The sequence below is a fragment of the Excalfactoria chinensis genome, chromosome Z, assembly GCF_039878825.1.
Source record: "Excalfactoria chinensis isolate bCotChi1 chromosome Z, bCotChi1.hap2, whole genome shotgun sequence".
NCBI lineage: Eukaryota > Metazoa > Chordata > Aves > Galliformes > Phasianidae > Excalfactoria > Excalfactoria chinensis.
In genome coordinates this window covers 8,655,557-8,672,911 of record NC_092857.1, presented here as the reverse complement: position 1 = coordinate 8,672,911, position 17,355 = coordinate 8,655,557, and the positions used below count along the sequence as shown (strand labels likewise).

The following is a 17,355-nucleotide window of genomic DNA, read 5'->3' as shown; positions in this document are numbered from 1 at the left end:
GGAATGGCAGCTCTCCAGCATGCTTACAGCAGCTGGAAGGAAAGGAGATGCAGTAAGAAGCCCCTGACATCCCTTGTGGAGAAAACTTGCCCCCAAGGACAAGAAAAACACCAGTTTAAAACATGCACAGACTGACGCTATGATGACTTCAGCACCCTCCCACATTATCAGGCATGAGGCAGTGAGAGAAGAAATATTTACTTAGCTCATACCTCAGCTTCACACAGACATATAGGAACTTTGGTGCTGGGTACCCCAGGGGAGTTGGTGCACAGGAACGTAACATTATAGGGATCAAAGCACCCAGTCCTGCATACCAGAAAGCTTTCCCAAATGGTAATCTCTTTGCTGCTGTGCCCCAGGCAAGGGCTCCCACACAGGCACCAGCATGGACTGGAGCATATTTTCTTCTCATTGCAATAAACAACACATTTAAAAGACAGAACGGGAAGATTTCTATCTATTCAGAAAGTCTGTGTTGAAGGAAAGGCACATTTTCAAGCTTCACTCACCCGAAGTTCTAAGATATTAGTTTGCCAGGCTGAAAGCTGAGCTGCAAGGAAAGAGCTGGACAACTGCATATTGACAGCAAAGTTTGGAAAAGCAGTCATTAACATTGCACAAGGGATTGCAGAGATGATGCAGCCCTAAGAAAAGCAAATGCCATCTGGACAAGGCAGTGAACCATCAGCACTATTATACAGGCACTGGGGACAGGAGCACCAGAAAAAAAGAAAAAAAAGAGAAAATCTGTCCATCCACATTTAAAAATGATAAACTCAAGTGATCAGGTGCATAAAGAGCCTGGGGGAAACAGAAAACCTATGAAACAAGAAGAAACTTAAGAGCCTGGCTTGTTTAGCCTAGCCAAATGTAGGCAGAGAGCGGATAGGATTGCTCTCTAAATATATCACAGGAGACAAACAAAACTGCTGAAGCAAAAGGATAATGCTGGCACAACAACAAGAGAATAAATGTGCTGTGAACACATTTAGGGGGAAGAAAAATAAATAGTCAGTCATCAGAAGAGGAAGCTTTCCATCTGGCATAGCCGATTTTTAGGATGAAGTTTTATCAGTGGTCTGAAGGGGCCATAGGATGCAGTACCTCTGCTCAAAGGTATCCAAATTGTCCCCTACATGCCTGTCCTTGTTCCCAGCTGGGAATTATCACAGGTCACAATGCACAGGGCTCCTTTCTAGCACAGACCTTGCTGAGAGTCATGTCTGTTAGAGAACCCAGGGCCAGCACGTGGTGCTCCCGCAGCCTCCCATGCCACAGGAGCTGCTTATGATTAATGACTGCCAGCCTACAGGTCACTGGAAAAGCCTCGTGTGGCTGCACATGGACGAGGTGACAGCCACCAGCCACGTGCAGGGAGTTACATAAGACACCCCTTAGGTGCCTCTGCCCTAACACACCCACATTGCTGGCGCAGAGGCTGCTGTTTTATCCATTTTAAATGGTTAGCATCACAACCTTACCATTCCTGACCCCAAAACTGCTGTGCGATGGGCCAGGGAGTACGGAGGTGTTATAGCAGAACCCACCGTTCAAACCACTGTATTATGGAATAGTGCAATAATGATAATAATAATAGTTTTTAAAGCCAAGGGAATATGCTTTATGTATCTATCCAACAGAAGAGCTCCGTAAAAGGCTGAATGCCCATCCGCAGTCTCTTTTAAAAGGCACGTCGCACAGCAGGTTATGACACCGCACCCGACCCCGAGCGGAGCACCGTCCGCGCTCTCGCCGCCACCCATCATTCCCGCAGGGCTTCCCCTTATTTACCACCAGCGTTTTGCCGACATTTCTCCACGCCCGTACCGCAGCGAGGGTTGCAACACCCTTCAGCAAGCACAGGCGAGAAGGCAGTCAGTATTTTCTATAGGCACCAGCGCACACAGAGCATCCCCACAGCCCCGCTATCCCCTTACCGCCCACCGCCCCTCCTCACTTACCGAACCGGCGCCGCTGTTTACAGCCGGGCGCCGAGGCGGAGCCTGACCGCTGTCCGCCCCCCCGGCCCGCCCCAGCCGCCCGGCCCGCCCCTGGCACCGGGGTCCTCCTCTGAGCAGTCCCAATAGCGGCGGGTCGCCGTGCGGAGGGGAGATGGGCAGGGAGGCGGGCGAGCTTCTGACAGCAGCGGCTGAGTGAACAGGCGCGGTTAAACGTCTGGTGAGAGCATCCTTAGAGAAATGGAAGAGTTACAGCTCCTTCACAAACGCCTCCTGCAGGGCTTTTCCTAGCCCTGTGCTGTTCAAAGCGGTCCGCTGCAGCTTGCTTGCTTTCCTGATTGTTTCGCATGCCCAGATATCACATTACTTGGCTCTGGTGAGGCTGCACCTCGAGTGCTGTGTTCAGTTTTGGGCCCCTCACTACAAGAGAGGCACTGAGGTGCTGGCGCAGGTTCACAGATGGGCAACAAAGCAGGGAAGGGCATGGAGCACAGGTTGCATGGGGAACAACTGGGTTGTTCCCTCTGGAGAAGAGGAGGCTCAGGAGAGACCTTACCACCCTGTAACTCCGTAAAAGCAGGTTGTGGCAAGGTGGGGGTTGGCCTCTTCTCCCATATAACAGTCATAGGACAAGAAGGAATGGCCTTCAGTGGCACTGGGGGAGGTTCAGGTTGGGTATTAGGAAAACTGTCCTGCCAGTGAAAGAGCGGTAATGCATTAAAGTGGGCTGCCCAGGGTGGTGGTAGCATCATCATCCCTGCAGATGTCCAAGATCCGCAGAGATGTGGCACTTAGGAACATGGTTTAGTGGGCAATACTGATGGCAGGTGGACAGTTGGATGATCTCAGAGGTCTTTCCAACCTGAAACCTACTATTAGAGTCACTGTTATCTCAGATCCAGTCTCCCACAGCCCATCCTGCCACTTCAGGAGATCCCAGAATGCCTGGTTCTACACCTGGTCAGTTAGCAGTCAGCAGAATGGCAACAAATCAGTAATCCCAATATTCTCTGTTTATTTAAAAAAACAAAACAAAACAAAAAAAACTTTACAAAATCAGAAGTGATGCAGGACACACATCACTGCCAGATGATATGTCTCAAACATAGATTTCATCAAACTACTGAAATATCTGTAGTTGGAAACAGTTCCCCAACAAATCCACCACCCCCTGCCTGCCCTTTGCAGCCTCCACAAATCCCCTTTAGCCAGAAGGTGCTTTATATGTAAACCACATGACATGAGTGGCACAGCTTCAGAGTTTCCTTGCTATCTTAGCAAAAAGTCTGCCTCTGCTGCTCTGCATTAACATCTGCTGCGTTCCATGCTGGGAACAACTTTGATAGATCTACAGGCCAGGCTGGGCATTGTGTGGATGTCTGCTCACCTGCATAACACTCTCTTTTTAACTCCAGCCCCAAGAAAGCTGACTATGAAAGACATAAACCTAATCAGAAAGCCATGATAACCTCCATAAAGTGAATGGTAAGTCAGAGGGAAGTGATGAGCAGCAACTATCACAGCACTTTCTTCAGTCAGGGTGAAGGCTCTTGGTGTATTTAGATACCTCCTTGCAAGGGAGATAATTGAATTAGAATTTGCTCCTTCCCTACCAAGCAGCTTCTGATTGCTGAAGCCTGGATCCTGTCCCAGCTCTGGTTTGCACTGGCTATGCTGAAATTTAATACCACAGTTAGCAACAAGCCTCCCAAGCAGCAGGTGCAACAGAGTGTTATTTCATGTGCGCTGAGATAAATGTGGGGAAACGAAACCTTCTATTAGGGCTTAAACCATTTCTTACAGTAACTGCTGGAACTGGGACCACAGGCAGCGTGGTGTTGTGCACAGACCAGATGAAGTGGGGACATGGCTGGCCTCTTGCCATCACAGATTGCCTCCAGCAGTAGCTCAGAGTCAAGGCAGAGAGCTCCCAATAAATGCCAGATGGTTAGGGTGCAAAATTCTAAGTCAATACTAGGCAAGAGACTAAGTTCTTTAAAAGGAACTGAGAAAATGTAGCAGGCAAAGCTGCTTAGTCCCCTGTACACACAAAAAAGCTCAATATGGACAGCTCAGCAGCACTGCAGGACAGATCCTTGTGCAGCCACGCAGTAGCCAGCTGGTACTGGTGCAACAAAGCTGCCAGCAGTCCCAGCCTCTTGAGATCACCACCAGTTCACCAGGTCCCTCTGCTGGCAGTCAGACTGATAGGATTTTGTGGAGCCTCCTGCTTTCTGGAACTGGTGACTGAACCATTCAGAAACAAAATACCAGTCAGCACAGAGAAACTCTGCAGAGGCTCCTGAGCCCTTACCCAGTTGCTCTGAAACTTGAACACATTGCTCAACAGGGAGGGCAAAGAGCAGCCAGATCATGCTTCATCCCTTACTCTGACCAGCCATGCCAGTGGAGTACAGGGCAGGGCGCCCTGTGCAAGCAGTGAAATAGCATCTTTCCCTCTGATATTTCTGGTGTGAGCCCATCAATTCAAATATGCACATGCATTAGTCTGCTTTGGAGGGAAATCCATCTGGTGCTGAAGGTTCAGATGAGCCTAGCCATGATATGGGCTTCTACGTGCTAGATTTTAGAGCCTGATCCTTAAGGGTGCCTGAACTTCTTTTGACCTTCTATTTTAAGTCCAAATGAAATGGCTGGTGCCCAGATACAAAACCTGAGATGGCTATGAGGACAAAGATCTTTCACAAGAGCAGATCTGCGTTGCAGACAGGGCAGACTGATAAATGTCAACTCCTTGTCCCTTGACCAAGTGGGAACCTCTCTGAGCTTGCAGCACCTTCTAACTGAACATGGAGGAACAGGGTGGTTGGGGGACACTGGCCTTCCTTTGAAAAACGTGATTAACTGTTGGTTTGAAAGGAGGTTACTTCCAAATCATCCTTTCCAAAGTGCTTGTGTACAAAATAGACAAAAGGCTATAGAATTAAACATATTACAAAGACTGGGGGGTTGCGAGTTGTATGGCTAGACCTAAGGCACATCTGGGGTCCATACTGTCACCCCAGTATTATGGCCCAGAGTGGATTCTCGACAGACCCAAAGGCACATGATTAGAAAAGACATTGCCAATTCAACCTTTTCCTCAGCCTGGACTTCACTTTGCTCTGAGGTATGTATGGGTTAAAAAATGATGATAATTACAATCTTAAGGAGTGAAGGGGCCTCCTGCAGCATGTTCTCCTTGCTCCAGGGAGGCCCTTAGGGATATCATATGGCAGTTTTGCTTCCCTTACTCCTTGCCCAGGAGCAGGACACAGCTCTGGGAGAGGAGCTGAATCCAGAGAGTGCACATGGAAGAAAGGAGAAGCCAAAGTCCTTGCTTGGGTAGTCCTTCCCACCAGCCCTTTGGTTTGCTTTGGTTTGGTTGGTTTTGGTTCTTATAGTCCCTTGTGTTTATATTTGTCACTATTGGGTGAAAACGTTCCTGTGGTGGCAAAAGGTGATTTTGGCCTCATGTTTCTCCCAGACATAATGAGTGCTCCAAAGCCATGCTGATGGGAAAAGGCATAGCCGGAGCGGCGCGTGCTGGTCCGACGCAGGCGTCTCTTGGGGGATGGTGGAGGTGGCCTTTTTTTAGCTTCTTTGATCTTGAGTAGGACCTGAAATCAGAAAATAAAACAGAACACATGGCAAATGCATTGTTATTCACAAGCACAGTAAAAGAGGAGCAGAGAAAGGAGAGAAAAAAGAAGGGTCCAAACCCAAAAATGGTTAACAAAATCAGGAGGATGGTGGGAGGGACTGCAGAGCAGGAACTGAACTCGCCAGCTGAGGAAAGGGTAAAACTAATCTTATTCTGAAAGGCATCGTTGGTAGCATTGTCTATAAGGCATGGGAAGGGATGATTTCTGCTCTGCAAGGCCTTGGTTGTGGCATTGCTGCAGCTCTTTCAGGGACTTCAGTCAAATTCCCCAACATGCAAAAGTCATTGCAACAACAGCCAAACGTCCAGAAAGCAAGATCTGTAAGGAAATGTTGAAAATTTGGCCTATGTAAACCAGAACAAGGACTAGTTGAGGGAATCTCCAATATGTATGAGGTTTTTATGACAGTGATGATCAATAGATTTTCATATCCTTTGTCAGAGGGGAGAAATATGGTGCACTTTATTTGCAGGTAGGAGGCTCTCTGTCCCCATATGGCTCAGGATAACCCCCTACTGCCTTCCTCTGTCCCTGCTGCCTGGGACAATGCTGTAGATACTTGACTCTCCAAGGGTCAATCCTGTATTTAAGTTCCTCTTGTGCTGCCAGCTGAGGATCTCCACACAACAGGAAGCCCAAACAACCCTGTCCTGTGACAGTTCATTTCCCAGAGGCAGGAAAAAACAATAAAGTGGTTTTGCACTATTGCTGCTCGCCCAATGCACATTGGGTGGGATTCTGGAACACAGTTATGTCTGCTCAGCCAAAGAGTAAATTCAGCCCATTTCTGGACATCAGAAGTTCCTCTTTGTCTCAAGGACCGTCCTACCTAGCACCCACCTTCCCCTCTGCAAGGGCTAAGCATTCCCCCTTGCTCTTCCTCAAACAGCCCTGGAGCACCCGGGGAGATCTGTGGGCATCCCAAGGATAATCATAGAATCATAGAATCGTTTAGGTTGGAAGGGAACGTAAAGGTCATCTGGTTCAACTTCCCTACAACGAAGAGGGATGAAGACCTCGCAGTGAGGTGCAGGAAGAGGAAGGGAGCACGAGGTGGCAGCAGCATTTAGCAGATGCTCCTGTTTGAGAGGAAGCCCGGGGAGCTGCGGGGATGCTGATCTCGTTCGGGGGTCGCTGGCTGTGCTGAGCTGTGTGCTCGCTCCATCTTTCCCAGCCTCCTCTTGCCCTAACGGCCTCACCTCTAGAGTCCTGGGCATGGGAGGGCAGCTGGTTTCGGAGGGGCTACAAATGAAATAACTTCTGAAATAAAAAAATCCCCAGCAAGATGGATGCTGGGTGGGGTGCTGAGGGCTGTGGTCTGCCAGGTAAAGTAACCTGCAGTATGAGGGCAAGAATACTGAAATACACTGCTCCTTTGCTGCCAAATCACAGGACTTAAACCCTGCACCTAAACATAGTGCTGCTTCAATCCAATCCACATCTGATTAATCTCAGCCTCAGTCCCAGCTGCAGGTGGCTTGAGCTGTGCCAAAAGCCAAATTCAATCCTCCTGCTCAAGGGACTGGGAGCCAGATGGATGGCAACACTTGTGCCTGCAGGGATGTGCACTCCAAGCAGTGCCAGGCCCTCTGCAATAAGCCTGGCTGGTAGGAAGAGGGTTTCAGGCTTACTAAATTGCCTCCTTACTTTATCACTGGCAGTTGGCCTTAAGAGAGTCTTCAGGAATCGGAAACCAACTACAGGCAGCACACAGAGGGCAATGCTGAGGAAGATTGCTAGCCACACATTGGGTTGGCTGAGGGTGTTTCGAGCAGTACCTGAAAAATAAACAATTGAAAGCATATCAGCAGTACATCCCACCATCATTCTCTTTAATGCCACAATTCAGTCACTCTGTCTTTCCAAAACACTGGGAAACTGACCAAAATATAGACACCTTCTCCAACAGTGAAATGAACTTGCTGCAGAGGACAGCAATGTCATTATCACTGAGATGAGTAAACAGGAAGGTAACATCCAGACTCAACCTCTCAGACAGAGAGGCGTGTTAAAGAGTAAAATCAATGCAGAAGATTGATGTAAATGTTCAAGAAACCTTCAGCAGCAGTTCAACCCTCCCAACTTTTTCCAGAATGCTGGTGCAAAAGGAAGAACACTTCTTAATTTCAACACCATTTCCCAGAATGGGTGGGATCACAGCCCTTTAGGAGAGGAGCGTGCATCTAATGGGTGTGTGGGCAAAGCAGCTGCCACGTCTGACACTGCTGTGTTCTTTGAAACTGAAGTGTTGGCTTTTGGCTCCTCTGAAAACTGAAGGAATGTAGGATAGAGAAAACTGTCTACAAAACCCTCATTACAGTGTTCAGCGATGTTGTAGTTGGCAGTAAAGTTGCTGAGCGTCTTCACTTGGCCAAATTCTACTGTATTCCCACTCCAGTAAAATAAGTTAAAAACTTTTCTGAGTCCAGACACTTTCCTTAGGCATGGTTTCAGACTAAGATTAAGCAGCACTCAGCATTATGGATGATTTGACCTTAGCAGAATAGCAGATAGAGAAACCCCTGGCAAGCGAGTTACCAGCTGTCTTTGGAAACTCAGCACTCTACCTTCTCACATTCAGTGCCTTTGATATTAAAAGCCATCTTACCATCTGCTTGGGAGACACACTGCAGACACTGACTGGAATCTCAGAAATTTCTAAAATGGCCATGCAGTGAATGTGGGCAGAACTAGTCTTGGTTTAGCAGTCCGTCAAGAAATAAATGTATTGATTCCTACACTGATCCAAGACTTGAAACAAAAAGCTCCGTGCCATCAGGAGTAGGGTCTCCTAACAATGGCACATCAATACGGCAAATGGATACACTGAGCCATTAAAAACATCTAAATTACTTCCTTAACCTTTCATCTTCCCCTGGTTAAAGTCTCATGAGACAGATTTATTTTTATGGTATCTCTTCCTTTTTCACGTATTCAGAAAGTTTTTATGCAGAGATGATAAGAGGTAACCATCAGTGGCGTTTCTTTATCCTTGAGTATTTGCTGTCTAAGCTCACCATTGTCCTATGGCATTTTATGTGCCTAATTGGATGTTGTTTCTATGCCTTCCTATACTAACACATCAATTTGTTTATAACATAACACACATCCTTCAGCAAATAAAATGCTTCCAGACACCTGTAAGAATTGGTTATCTGGAAACAGAATGCAAAAAGCAGCAAAAAGCATTCCAGCCAGCTCTGTGAGTTTATTTTAGGGATCAGTCCCGTGGTTGTGTGAGAATGTGCATTCTTCTTCAAGGAAGCGAGCAGGGCACATGTTCACATGGATGGATGGGACTCAAAATAAGCATTTGTGGCTGCCTCCAGAAGTACCTGGCATTTCTTAGAGTGAAAAAGGTAATCAATATATTCCATAGCCTGTTACTACCTCCAGAGAGGCAAGAACCCATACTCAAAACACTTAGCAGAGCTAGGCCCCATAGTACAATAGTTTTGAGTGCAACACAGGTTTGTCCAAATGCTTACCAACAAATGGGAATGAGGCCGGGAGGATCAAGTACATGCCATCACTATACATGGTGAAGGTGATAGCAAAATACACAGAAAGGCTGCCCCAGATGAAGAACTGGTTCACAACTGTCCAATAAGAGGTGTCCAAGCCAATCTGAAAGAGCAGAACAGTACAACTGTTGTCAGTGCCCTAATTATTTAATAGATATGGTTTGAAGACAGCCGGAGATCTTGTCCTCTCCTTTGTACCCCTACACCCAAGACAGCTGTTTATTCATCCCTCAAGAAATACCAAGCCTTAGATCATACAATGCTGGGAGACCATTCAGGGCAAGCATTACTGCATTTGCTCTTCTGTTGAGAAATTTCTCTCATCATTCCAATACCATCTGAATGCTGTAGCTCCAAGTCTTAGCAGTTTCTTCCACTAAAGAAACTTCCCTGCCTCTGCGGGACACAGACAGACAGTTCTGTGGATCAAGCACATCCCATGAAAACAAAATGAGTCCTTTCCTACTTCCTGCCTTAACCACCTTATCATAGAATCCTAGAATCACAAGGTTGGAAAGGACCTACAAGATCATCTAGTCCAGCTATCCTCCCATCACCATTGCTATCACAGCTACTAAACCACATCTCATAGCTCCTCATCCAGATGCCCCTTGAACACTGCCAGGGACAGTGACTCCACCACCTCCCTGTGCAGCCATTCCAGTGCCTGACCACTCTCTGAGAGAAAAAGTTCCTTCTTATGTTCAGTCTAAACCTCCTCTGGTACAACTTGTGGCCATTTCCTCGGGTCCTGTTTGTTGCCTGGGAGAAAAGGCCAAACCCCTCCTCATCACAACCTCCCTTCAGGAAGTTGTAGAGTGCAATGAGGTCTCCCCTGAGCCTCCTTTTCTCCAGGCTAAACAATCCCAGCTCCCTGAGCTACTTCTCATGAGACTTGTGCTCCAGACCCCTCACCAGTTTTGTTGACCTTGTATGTACACATTCCAGGGCCTCAATGTCTTTCTTGTAGTGAGGGCCCCAAACCCCTCTTCCCTACAATGATAGTAAACTTCCCAAAGCAAAAACTCTGCCTTCCTGAGACTGTGATTTTTGCAACAGAAAAATCTACTGTTCTGTAAAACTGAGGAGAATAAGCTGGTGTCACATCTTGCTTTTGCAAGAAGTAAAGATGCAGCAGCAAACACAGTGCTATTAGAATCACAATTGGCCCTCCAGAGGCTGCCTTCTTAAAACAATAACTGATTCCTATATACAGTCAGGGATGCCCTTACCTGTACAGACACCACAATCAGTAAGCAGGTCTGGGCCATCAGGGCAAAGGACTGGTAATCAGCAATGGCTTTCCCATCACTTCTCATCGTATTGTACATGGCCCCATAGGGGATAAAGAAGAGAATGAGGGAACTATAGATTCCTTGCAACATGCACTTGATAAACACTGTTTTGTTAAAATAGAGGTTTTGCTGTCCAGGCACGTATAGCTGTGGAAACAGCAGGCTCCAACGGTCATCCACATCCTGAAAATAGAGAGGAGACAGTCAGATTTTCTGGACCCTACACAACCAACCACATAAGAACACTTAAGGTTGCCATGTCCCCATTACGTTCATTTCTATGAGAAAAAGCTCATCAGCCAATTCACTCAGTTCAGTGACTCGCATGTTACATATCAAGGTCACCTAGACTTGTTTTCCATCCTGAATTTCACCATTCTGTGCTGAAAAATCTGGCAAATAAAAAAATGAAGGTACATTTCACCTTAATCAGGCTGCATGCTCTGTTCTCCTAAGGGTTTCCTGGAAGCTAAGGGACAGAAAATACCATTCTGGCTGTGTCTCTACTGAGGTCGAAATATATAAGTGAAATATATATGTATCTGATGTTACTGCAGGAAGGCTGAACCTGGACCTCCTGGCTGAGAAGATCCTCAGATTGTGCATCATACGTTGTTCTGTGTGGTGATTAAAAAGCCACTTATCTGGCTTCAGAACAGCAGCAGTGAGCTGTGGCTGCTCCAGAGGAATGGCACTATAGCATCTTTTACTCGTGTCAACAGTCTAACATCAAAACATCTCCAAACACTGAAACATGCAGGACAAGGCAGGATAATATACAGTCTCCTCCTTGGTGTGTTCTTTTTTCATGCCCTTAGATTCATTGACAGGAATCTGTTTTAGGGATTATTACAACAGCTAGACAAAGAGCCAGCTGCTTTTGCTTCACTGAATCAACTCAGAGGACAAAACAACTATATAGATATAATACAATGAGTGATCAAAACAGTACCTGATCGAAGAGGCTCATTCCTAGCACTGGGAGGGAGGTATACATCAGATTGTAAAGCGTAATGAACCACTGGTCATAGACAGTCTAAAGGGAAAAAAACAGAGCATCATGTTAGCAGAACGCTGCCCTTTCCTTCTCTTCACAAGATTACAGAGTCATAGAAGCAGTCTCCTCCTTGTAGATCTGCCTTGTAAATCTGCCTGGATGGGGTCCTGCTGGAGCAAGGGTTGGACCTAACAGACCCAGAGGTCTGGCCAACTTCAATCATTTTATGATTCTATTAATTAGATGCTGGAGCACTGTGACTGAAAATACTATTGAGACCAAAAGTATAGCAAGACTTGAGCTTAACAGCCCTAACCTGCTCACTACCCAAGGGTGGGGAACCTGCAAAAGAGGGAAGATTTTATGTCACTCCTGACTGCTAAGCGTGCACTACTGCCCACAGCCACAAGAGCTCCTTGACCTGACCCAGCATGGCTCTTCTTCATGAAAACCATAGGCCCTACACAGATCTGCACCAAAATGGTCAGGCTCTGGGTAATCTGCATCCTACTTTGATGGCTGTAATCAGTACAAACACTTTCAAAAATCCCAGCAGGTGCCTACATTCTTCATAATGCACCTAAATGTCTTTAGGCATCTTTCCTTTACCAGCAGTTCTGTATCAGTTTTGCACAAGCTGAAGACAGAACTGCGTGCCTTACAGAGAGGCAGCGAGAACTGATTTAGTTTACTTCCACTTAAAATATTTCCAGATATTTTCCTTGGAAATGCTAAAGGAGATCATGAGAACACAGAAGCTGACCTACCTGAGCTGAGAAGCCAGAGAAGAATCCATACCAGAAATGCACTAATGTGAAGGCAAAATTCTTGTAGAAGAAGTACTTGAGGAACTTGCACATGCGGATGTAGGACCAGCGCCCGTGGACCAACAGCAGGCGCTGCAGGTATCGGAACTGTGCAAAGGAGAAGTCACTGGACAGGACTGCCTGCATCCCCTCCTGGCCACTGATACCAACCCCGATGTGGGCAGCTGCAACAAAGAGGATATTGGTCACATCAGGTTGGATATTAGGAGAAAGTTACTCTAGGAAAGAGTGGTGATGCAGTGGCACAGGCTGCCCAGGGAGGTGGTGCAGTCACCGTCCCTGGAGGTGTTCAACAAATGTGGAGATGTGGTATTGAGGGACAAGGATTAGTGGGCAATATTGGTTAAAGGTGGATGCCTGGACTAGATAATCACAGAGGTCTTTTCCAAGCTCAATGATTCTATGATTCTGTCATTCATTGTCAGTGTAGCAAGGGTACAGCAAGGGCTGAGGTAACCCCACTGCTTAGATGAATCACTCGCCCTGAGACACTGTGTTAATTCCATCCCAGACTGCATGAAAAGTCCAGTGTATTCAGGAAAAAGTGCAGCTGGAGGGTACCAGTTCTTTCAGCACTGTTATGATTTTGGCTGCATTTCTTCATTTTCAGTAACTGACTTGTACTACCTGAATGGAGTTACACTCTAAGCGACAATACAGTTTATTTTCCAGCAGCACAAATCATTGCTGCTGTTATAAATACCTTTAATTTCTGTTGGCACGTGAATTGTATTTACATGCATGAAAATCCTTCCAACAGCCTTGAAACACTGCTTCAGACAAGAAAAACTTTCAAACTGTCAAATGCTTTATAGATTTATCAGACACAGCAGTGTAATGCAAACTGCAGCCTTTACATTTCTTGGGCTTTATTAGTTCAATCATATAATTAGATAGAAGAGTCACATCTCTTTTAATAGCAGCTCGGGTTTATTAAACATGGACAAAAGTTTAATATGACAGCTAATTATACAGCTGTAACTAATGAGGGCAATCTTGATGGCTGAGGGTTGGTGAGATTTTGAAGTTTCTACAGAACAGTGAGTTGATAAAATCCCAAAGTCCCAACCCTCTTGTAGTGGCAGGGTTAGTTTCTAATTATCATTTTTACACTTTTTAACTTGCTTTTCTTATAATTCTTGACTGGCTGCCTGACTTATCTCCCTTGAAGCTCCCTGCTTAGCCTCTTCTTTCTTAATTAAACAGCTCCAGTTAATCAATTCTTGCAAATTCACACAAGAAGATTAGCAATAGGCCCTTCTGAATAATCTTAATTTAATTATACATAGTTAGGGGACTTTTTTCATAAATTCATTGAGGAAATGCAGCACCAAGTGATGCCCAAGGATAAAAGAGCCTAGAGGCCTGTGTTTTATTACACATCGGAGATAAATGACAAAGGGCCCCACTACTTGGAAACGTTACAAAAAACCCTGTGACATTTTGCAGAGTATTTAAAGCTATGGCGATTGTCCTTCTTCATAGTAGACAGGCCCTCACTAAAACAAGCTTGTTTGACCTTTGCATTACCATTGTGATGATGGCATGCAGTCATACAGGTGGACTTGTACCCCAGCGAGCTTCAGGTCTATTACAAAGGCAGAAACAACAGATGGGTTTGATGAGTTGATGGCTGAATTGGATGATCTTAGTGGTCCTTCCAAGCTCTGTGATTTCATTCTATGATTGAGCCTGTGAAACCAGGAAACCTGGGACACAACCATTGCTGCTGAGGCAACCAGACAGAGGACCCTTAGAGCATTAGGGTTAGAGTTAGGACACCTCAGGCAGCAAACATGGCAGTGCATCACTTTTCTGGAGCATGCTGGCTCTCAGCCCTTACTCACTTTTGATCATACTGACATCATTGGCACCATCTCCAATGGCCAGGGTCACGGCTTTCTTGTACTTCTTCACCAGCTCCACCACCTGGGCCTTCTGCAGCGGGGTCACCCGGCAGCAGATCACCACTTTGCACATGCATGCTGTTCGCACCAGCTCCAGTTCCAGATTCCCTTCCAGCGCATAGGCCTGAGGAGAAATGACAAAGAGTTTCCTATTAGCTTGTGTCAGACCAGCAGTGAGACCTGAAGGAGGTTTTTCCATCCAGCACAAGGGAAGTGTGAAGTGCCTGAGAACACTCATTCTTTGACACATTCTCATTCTCTCATTCTTTGACACATTTCAGCAAGACCATAGCCCTTCCTCTGTAAAGCAGACCATCCTTTGGCCAGATGTCCTTTTTTTTTTTCATTTAAGAACCAAGAGCTTTAAAATATTGTGTCATCAGAACCCTCCTTCCCTCCTGCCAGTGGCAGGAAGACAATGAAAGAGACTTGTTCTTGATTTGGTTTTAGTGCATGTACCAGAGACTGCAGCTAGAGATGACTTTTCCTACAGCATCCTGCCTGCTCAGCACCAGGAAAAGCTGTCACATAGAAACTTTGCTACTGGCATGGACAGAGATCAGCTAGTTATATGGTACTGCTTCTGTGCCCTGTTCTTTATTTGTGTCTCAGCAAGACCATGTGTACACAGTACCAGTAGACAAGAGGACAAGGCACTGGCCAGTTAGGTAGGATGCTAACAGGAAAATTACCATTCTTCAAGTCCTAAGTTCATAGAAATACACTACATCTCATGATAAGATTTTTGGGTAGTAATTAGCAGGGCTGGTGTAGAGCTGGGAGTTAAACTTTGCTATTAAGAGGTAGCAACTACAAGAAACGGAAGTCAGAACTTGTCTCTGAAAGGCAGTGCCTACTGGTTATCTCCAGCTCTACCTATTTGTTTACCCTGTGATGTAATATAAAATACAGAAGCCACATGAACCTGATGTAGTCTAAGCCTTCCTCCTAGATGGATTGAACAGTATCTAAGTAAGTTTTGTGTCTAACCTGTTCTAAACATTTTCGAAGGATGGAAAATATATTCCAGTTCTTCACTATTCTCAGCAGAAGGATTCAAGCTCTCTGCCTCAGTTTCACTGGAATCATAGAATCATGACCTCAGAGACCATTTAGTACAACCATCAACCCATCCCCACCATGCCTACTAACCACATTCCTCAGTGCCACATCTCCAGCAATGGCGACTCCACCACCTTTCTGAGCAGCCCGTGCCAATGCACTATTACTCCTTCTGAGAAGACATTTTTCCTAACATCCAAGCTGAAATATTATCCTGTTTTTTAACCTGTTCACATTAAAAGAGTATTACAAGGGTAGATCCCTGACTCTGAAACCCTAACTCTCATTGTTTTTCTGTGCTCTCCAGATCATGCATAGAGGATTACTTCAGCTTGCTTGGAAAAACATCATGGGGAGTATCAAAGAATGTAGTAGTCAAGTTTTATGACATACATTCTATCTGTTATCAGATACATGTATTTAGCAGACTGCAGTCTTGGCATACTTGAAATCCATGTTTGATGTTATCTTATTTTCTTGGTGCATCTACTGACTGCCTGCCTATTTTCCCACTATATTTCTGGAAAGAATAACTGGTCTGCCCTGCTGCTCGAGCTCACTGAGCATCATCATCATCCAGCTTTCTCCTGCTCCTTCTGAAGCCTTGCTCATCACCTCTGATGTCTCAAATAAGTGCTGGAGCTCATCTTCAGTTAAGGGGAAAAAAAAAGCCAACAACACACACAAGTAAAAAAAACAAAACAAACCTCAGTCCTCTGTGGCTAACTTTTAAACATTTTCAGACTTCAAGTACATCTCTAACGTATTAAAGTTCATAGGAAAACTCAGCCCTGCCATGACTCTGGACTTCCTTACCAAGCTGTGCCCATTGATAACCAGGCCATACACCCCATTTGCTTGTTCATCAGGTAGAAGCTTTGGATTTTTGGAAGACTTTTCAATCTGAATGTTGATTTCATCGCTGTCCAGAAAGGAGTCTGGCTTCATCTTTTTCCTTGCATTCCTGAAAAAAAAAAAAAAAAAAAAAAAAAAAAAAAAAAGTTTAGAATAAGAATTAAAACCTTGTACAGATATATGATTTTCTAACCCAGCTTTATGGCGATAGAAATTTGGAGCTTCCCTTTGTTAGTTTAGTTCCATTTTCCCTGCACCCTTACTGCAACATGCACTGTTTAGCTGCTGCTTTTTGTGCATGTCACCCACACGCTTCTGAAAGCCCACAAAACATTTTCTGAATCTGTGCTGATTTGAAGCCAAACAACGGATCTGAATGTCACAAAAGACAATATTCCAAAGGGATTCCAAACTTCCTTGCATGTTGTTGGGCATGTTGGGCCTATTTACAGAGAAAAGGACTGAAAAAAATTCCAGTTTTCCTCCTATCCCTAGAAACGTGTATCTACTGAGGAGGCTATGGAGGAAGGCAGATGGCCAGATAATGCTAGGCACAGATCATGTCCAAGCAAAAGAATTACAGCATGGATAAACAACAACAGTACAATGTGGAAACAGCACAGATCAAGCCTGAAGCCAAAGGCTTTGTGGCTCCTCATCACTTGTCCAGTGTCAGCTGGTGGTGATTGCATGACTTTACTGCCTTATTCACTGATATAGATTTGAGCTCTTGGAACATGAAGCTACAGAGTTTACCCTCACAGAAGATTTCTACACTATGTCTAGCTGCTAGGTCTTCCAGGGAGGCAGATAGCCATTATCAAGCACGCCTGAAATGAGCTGTACCAGGTAAAGCATCCAGGGGAAAATAAATCAATGAACAACAACAAAAAAGAGAACAACAAAAAATACTGGTCAGTGCACAGTAATGAAGCTGTATATTTCAACCATTTACCTGAGCTCATTAAGTACATCCTCAGAAGTGCTGCCTTCAATAACGAAGACATCTGCCATGTCATCATACAGCAAGTTGCAGGAGTAACCGATATTCATTGCCGTCTCTGGGAAAGAAAGGTAGGAGAGATTACCCACTTCAGTGCTCCAAATCCACCCACAGTGTCTGTGTCCTTTTTACACCCATGACAAAAGCTCAGTTCTCATTTCAAAGAGCTCAAGGCTTTTCAGAACCAACAGTTATAGAGAGATGAGAGAGTCTTAGATGGGTGTAGCAGCAGGTCCCTAACCAGGCCGCAGAAGGCCAA

At 45.5% G+C, this 17,355-nt stretch overlaps 2 protein-coding genes across 5 annotated transcripts in view; both read right to left on the bottom strand.

The window, feature by feature from the left end:
• RUSC2 (RUN and SH3 domain containing 2) overlaps positions 1-2,064 on the bottom strand; it is a 53,232-nt gene extending 51,168 nt beyond the window's left edge. For 2 of the 3 annotated variants that reach the window (XM_072359273.1, XM_072359275.1), the window contains exon 1: positions 1,965-2,043. The gene's annotated coding sequence lies outside the window, so the exon portion shown is untranslated. Of the gene's footprint in view, positions 1-1,964 lie in introns of all 3 variants that reach the window. The other variant, XM_072359274.1, reaches the window with a different exon arrangement.
• Positions 2,065-2,954: 890 nt separating this feature from the next.
• LOC140264310 (phospholipid-transporting ATPase FetA-like) overlaps positions 2,955-17,355 on the bottom strand; it is a 65,253-nt gene continuing 50,852 nt past the window's right edge. For both annotated transcript variants that reach the window (XM_072359980.1, XM_072359979.1), the window contains exons 20-28: positions 17,049-17,154; positions 16,055-16,202; positions 14,117-14,300; positions 12,210-12,433; positions 11,398-11,481; positions 10,383-10,628; positions 9,115-9,253; positions 7,274-7,404; positions 2,955-5,581 (exon numbers count right to left, since the gene is read on the bottom strand). In XM_072359980.1, coding sequence (XP_072216081.1) covers positions 5,360-5,581; positions 7,274-7,404; positions 9,115-9,253; positions 10,383-10,628; positions 11,398-11,481; positions 12,210-12,433; positions 14,117-14,300; positions 16,055-16,202; positions 17,049-17,154 — 1,484 coding nt within the window. In that variant the 3' untranslated portion in view covers positions 2,955-5,359. The remainder of the gene's footprint in view (positions 5,582-7,273; positions 7,405-9,114; positions 9,254-10,382; positions 10,629-11,397; positions 11,482-12,209; positions 12,434-14,116; positions 14,301-16,054; positions 16,203-17,048; positions 17,155-17,355) is intronic.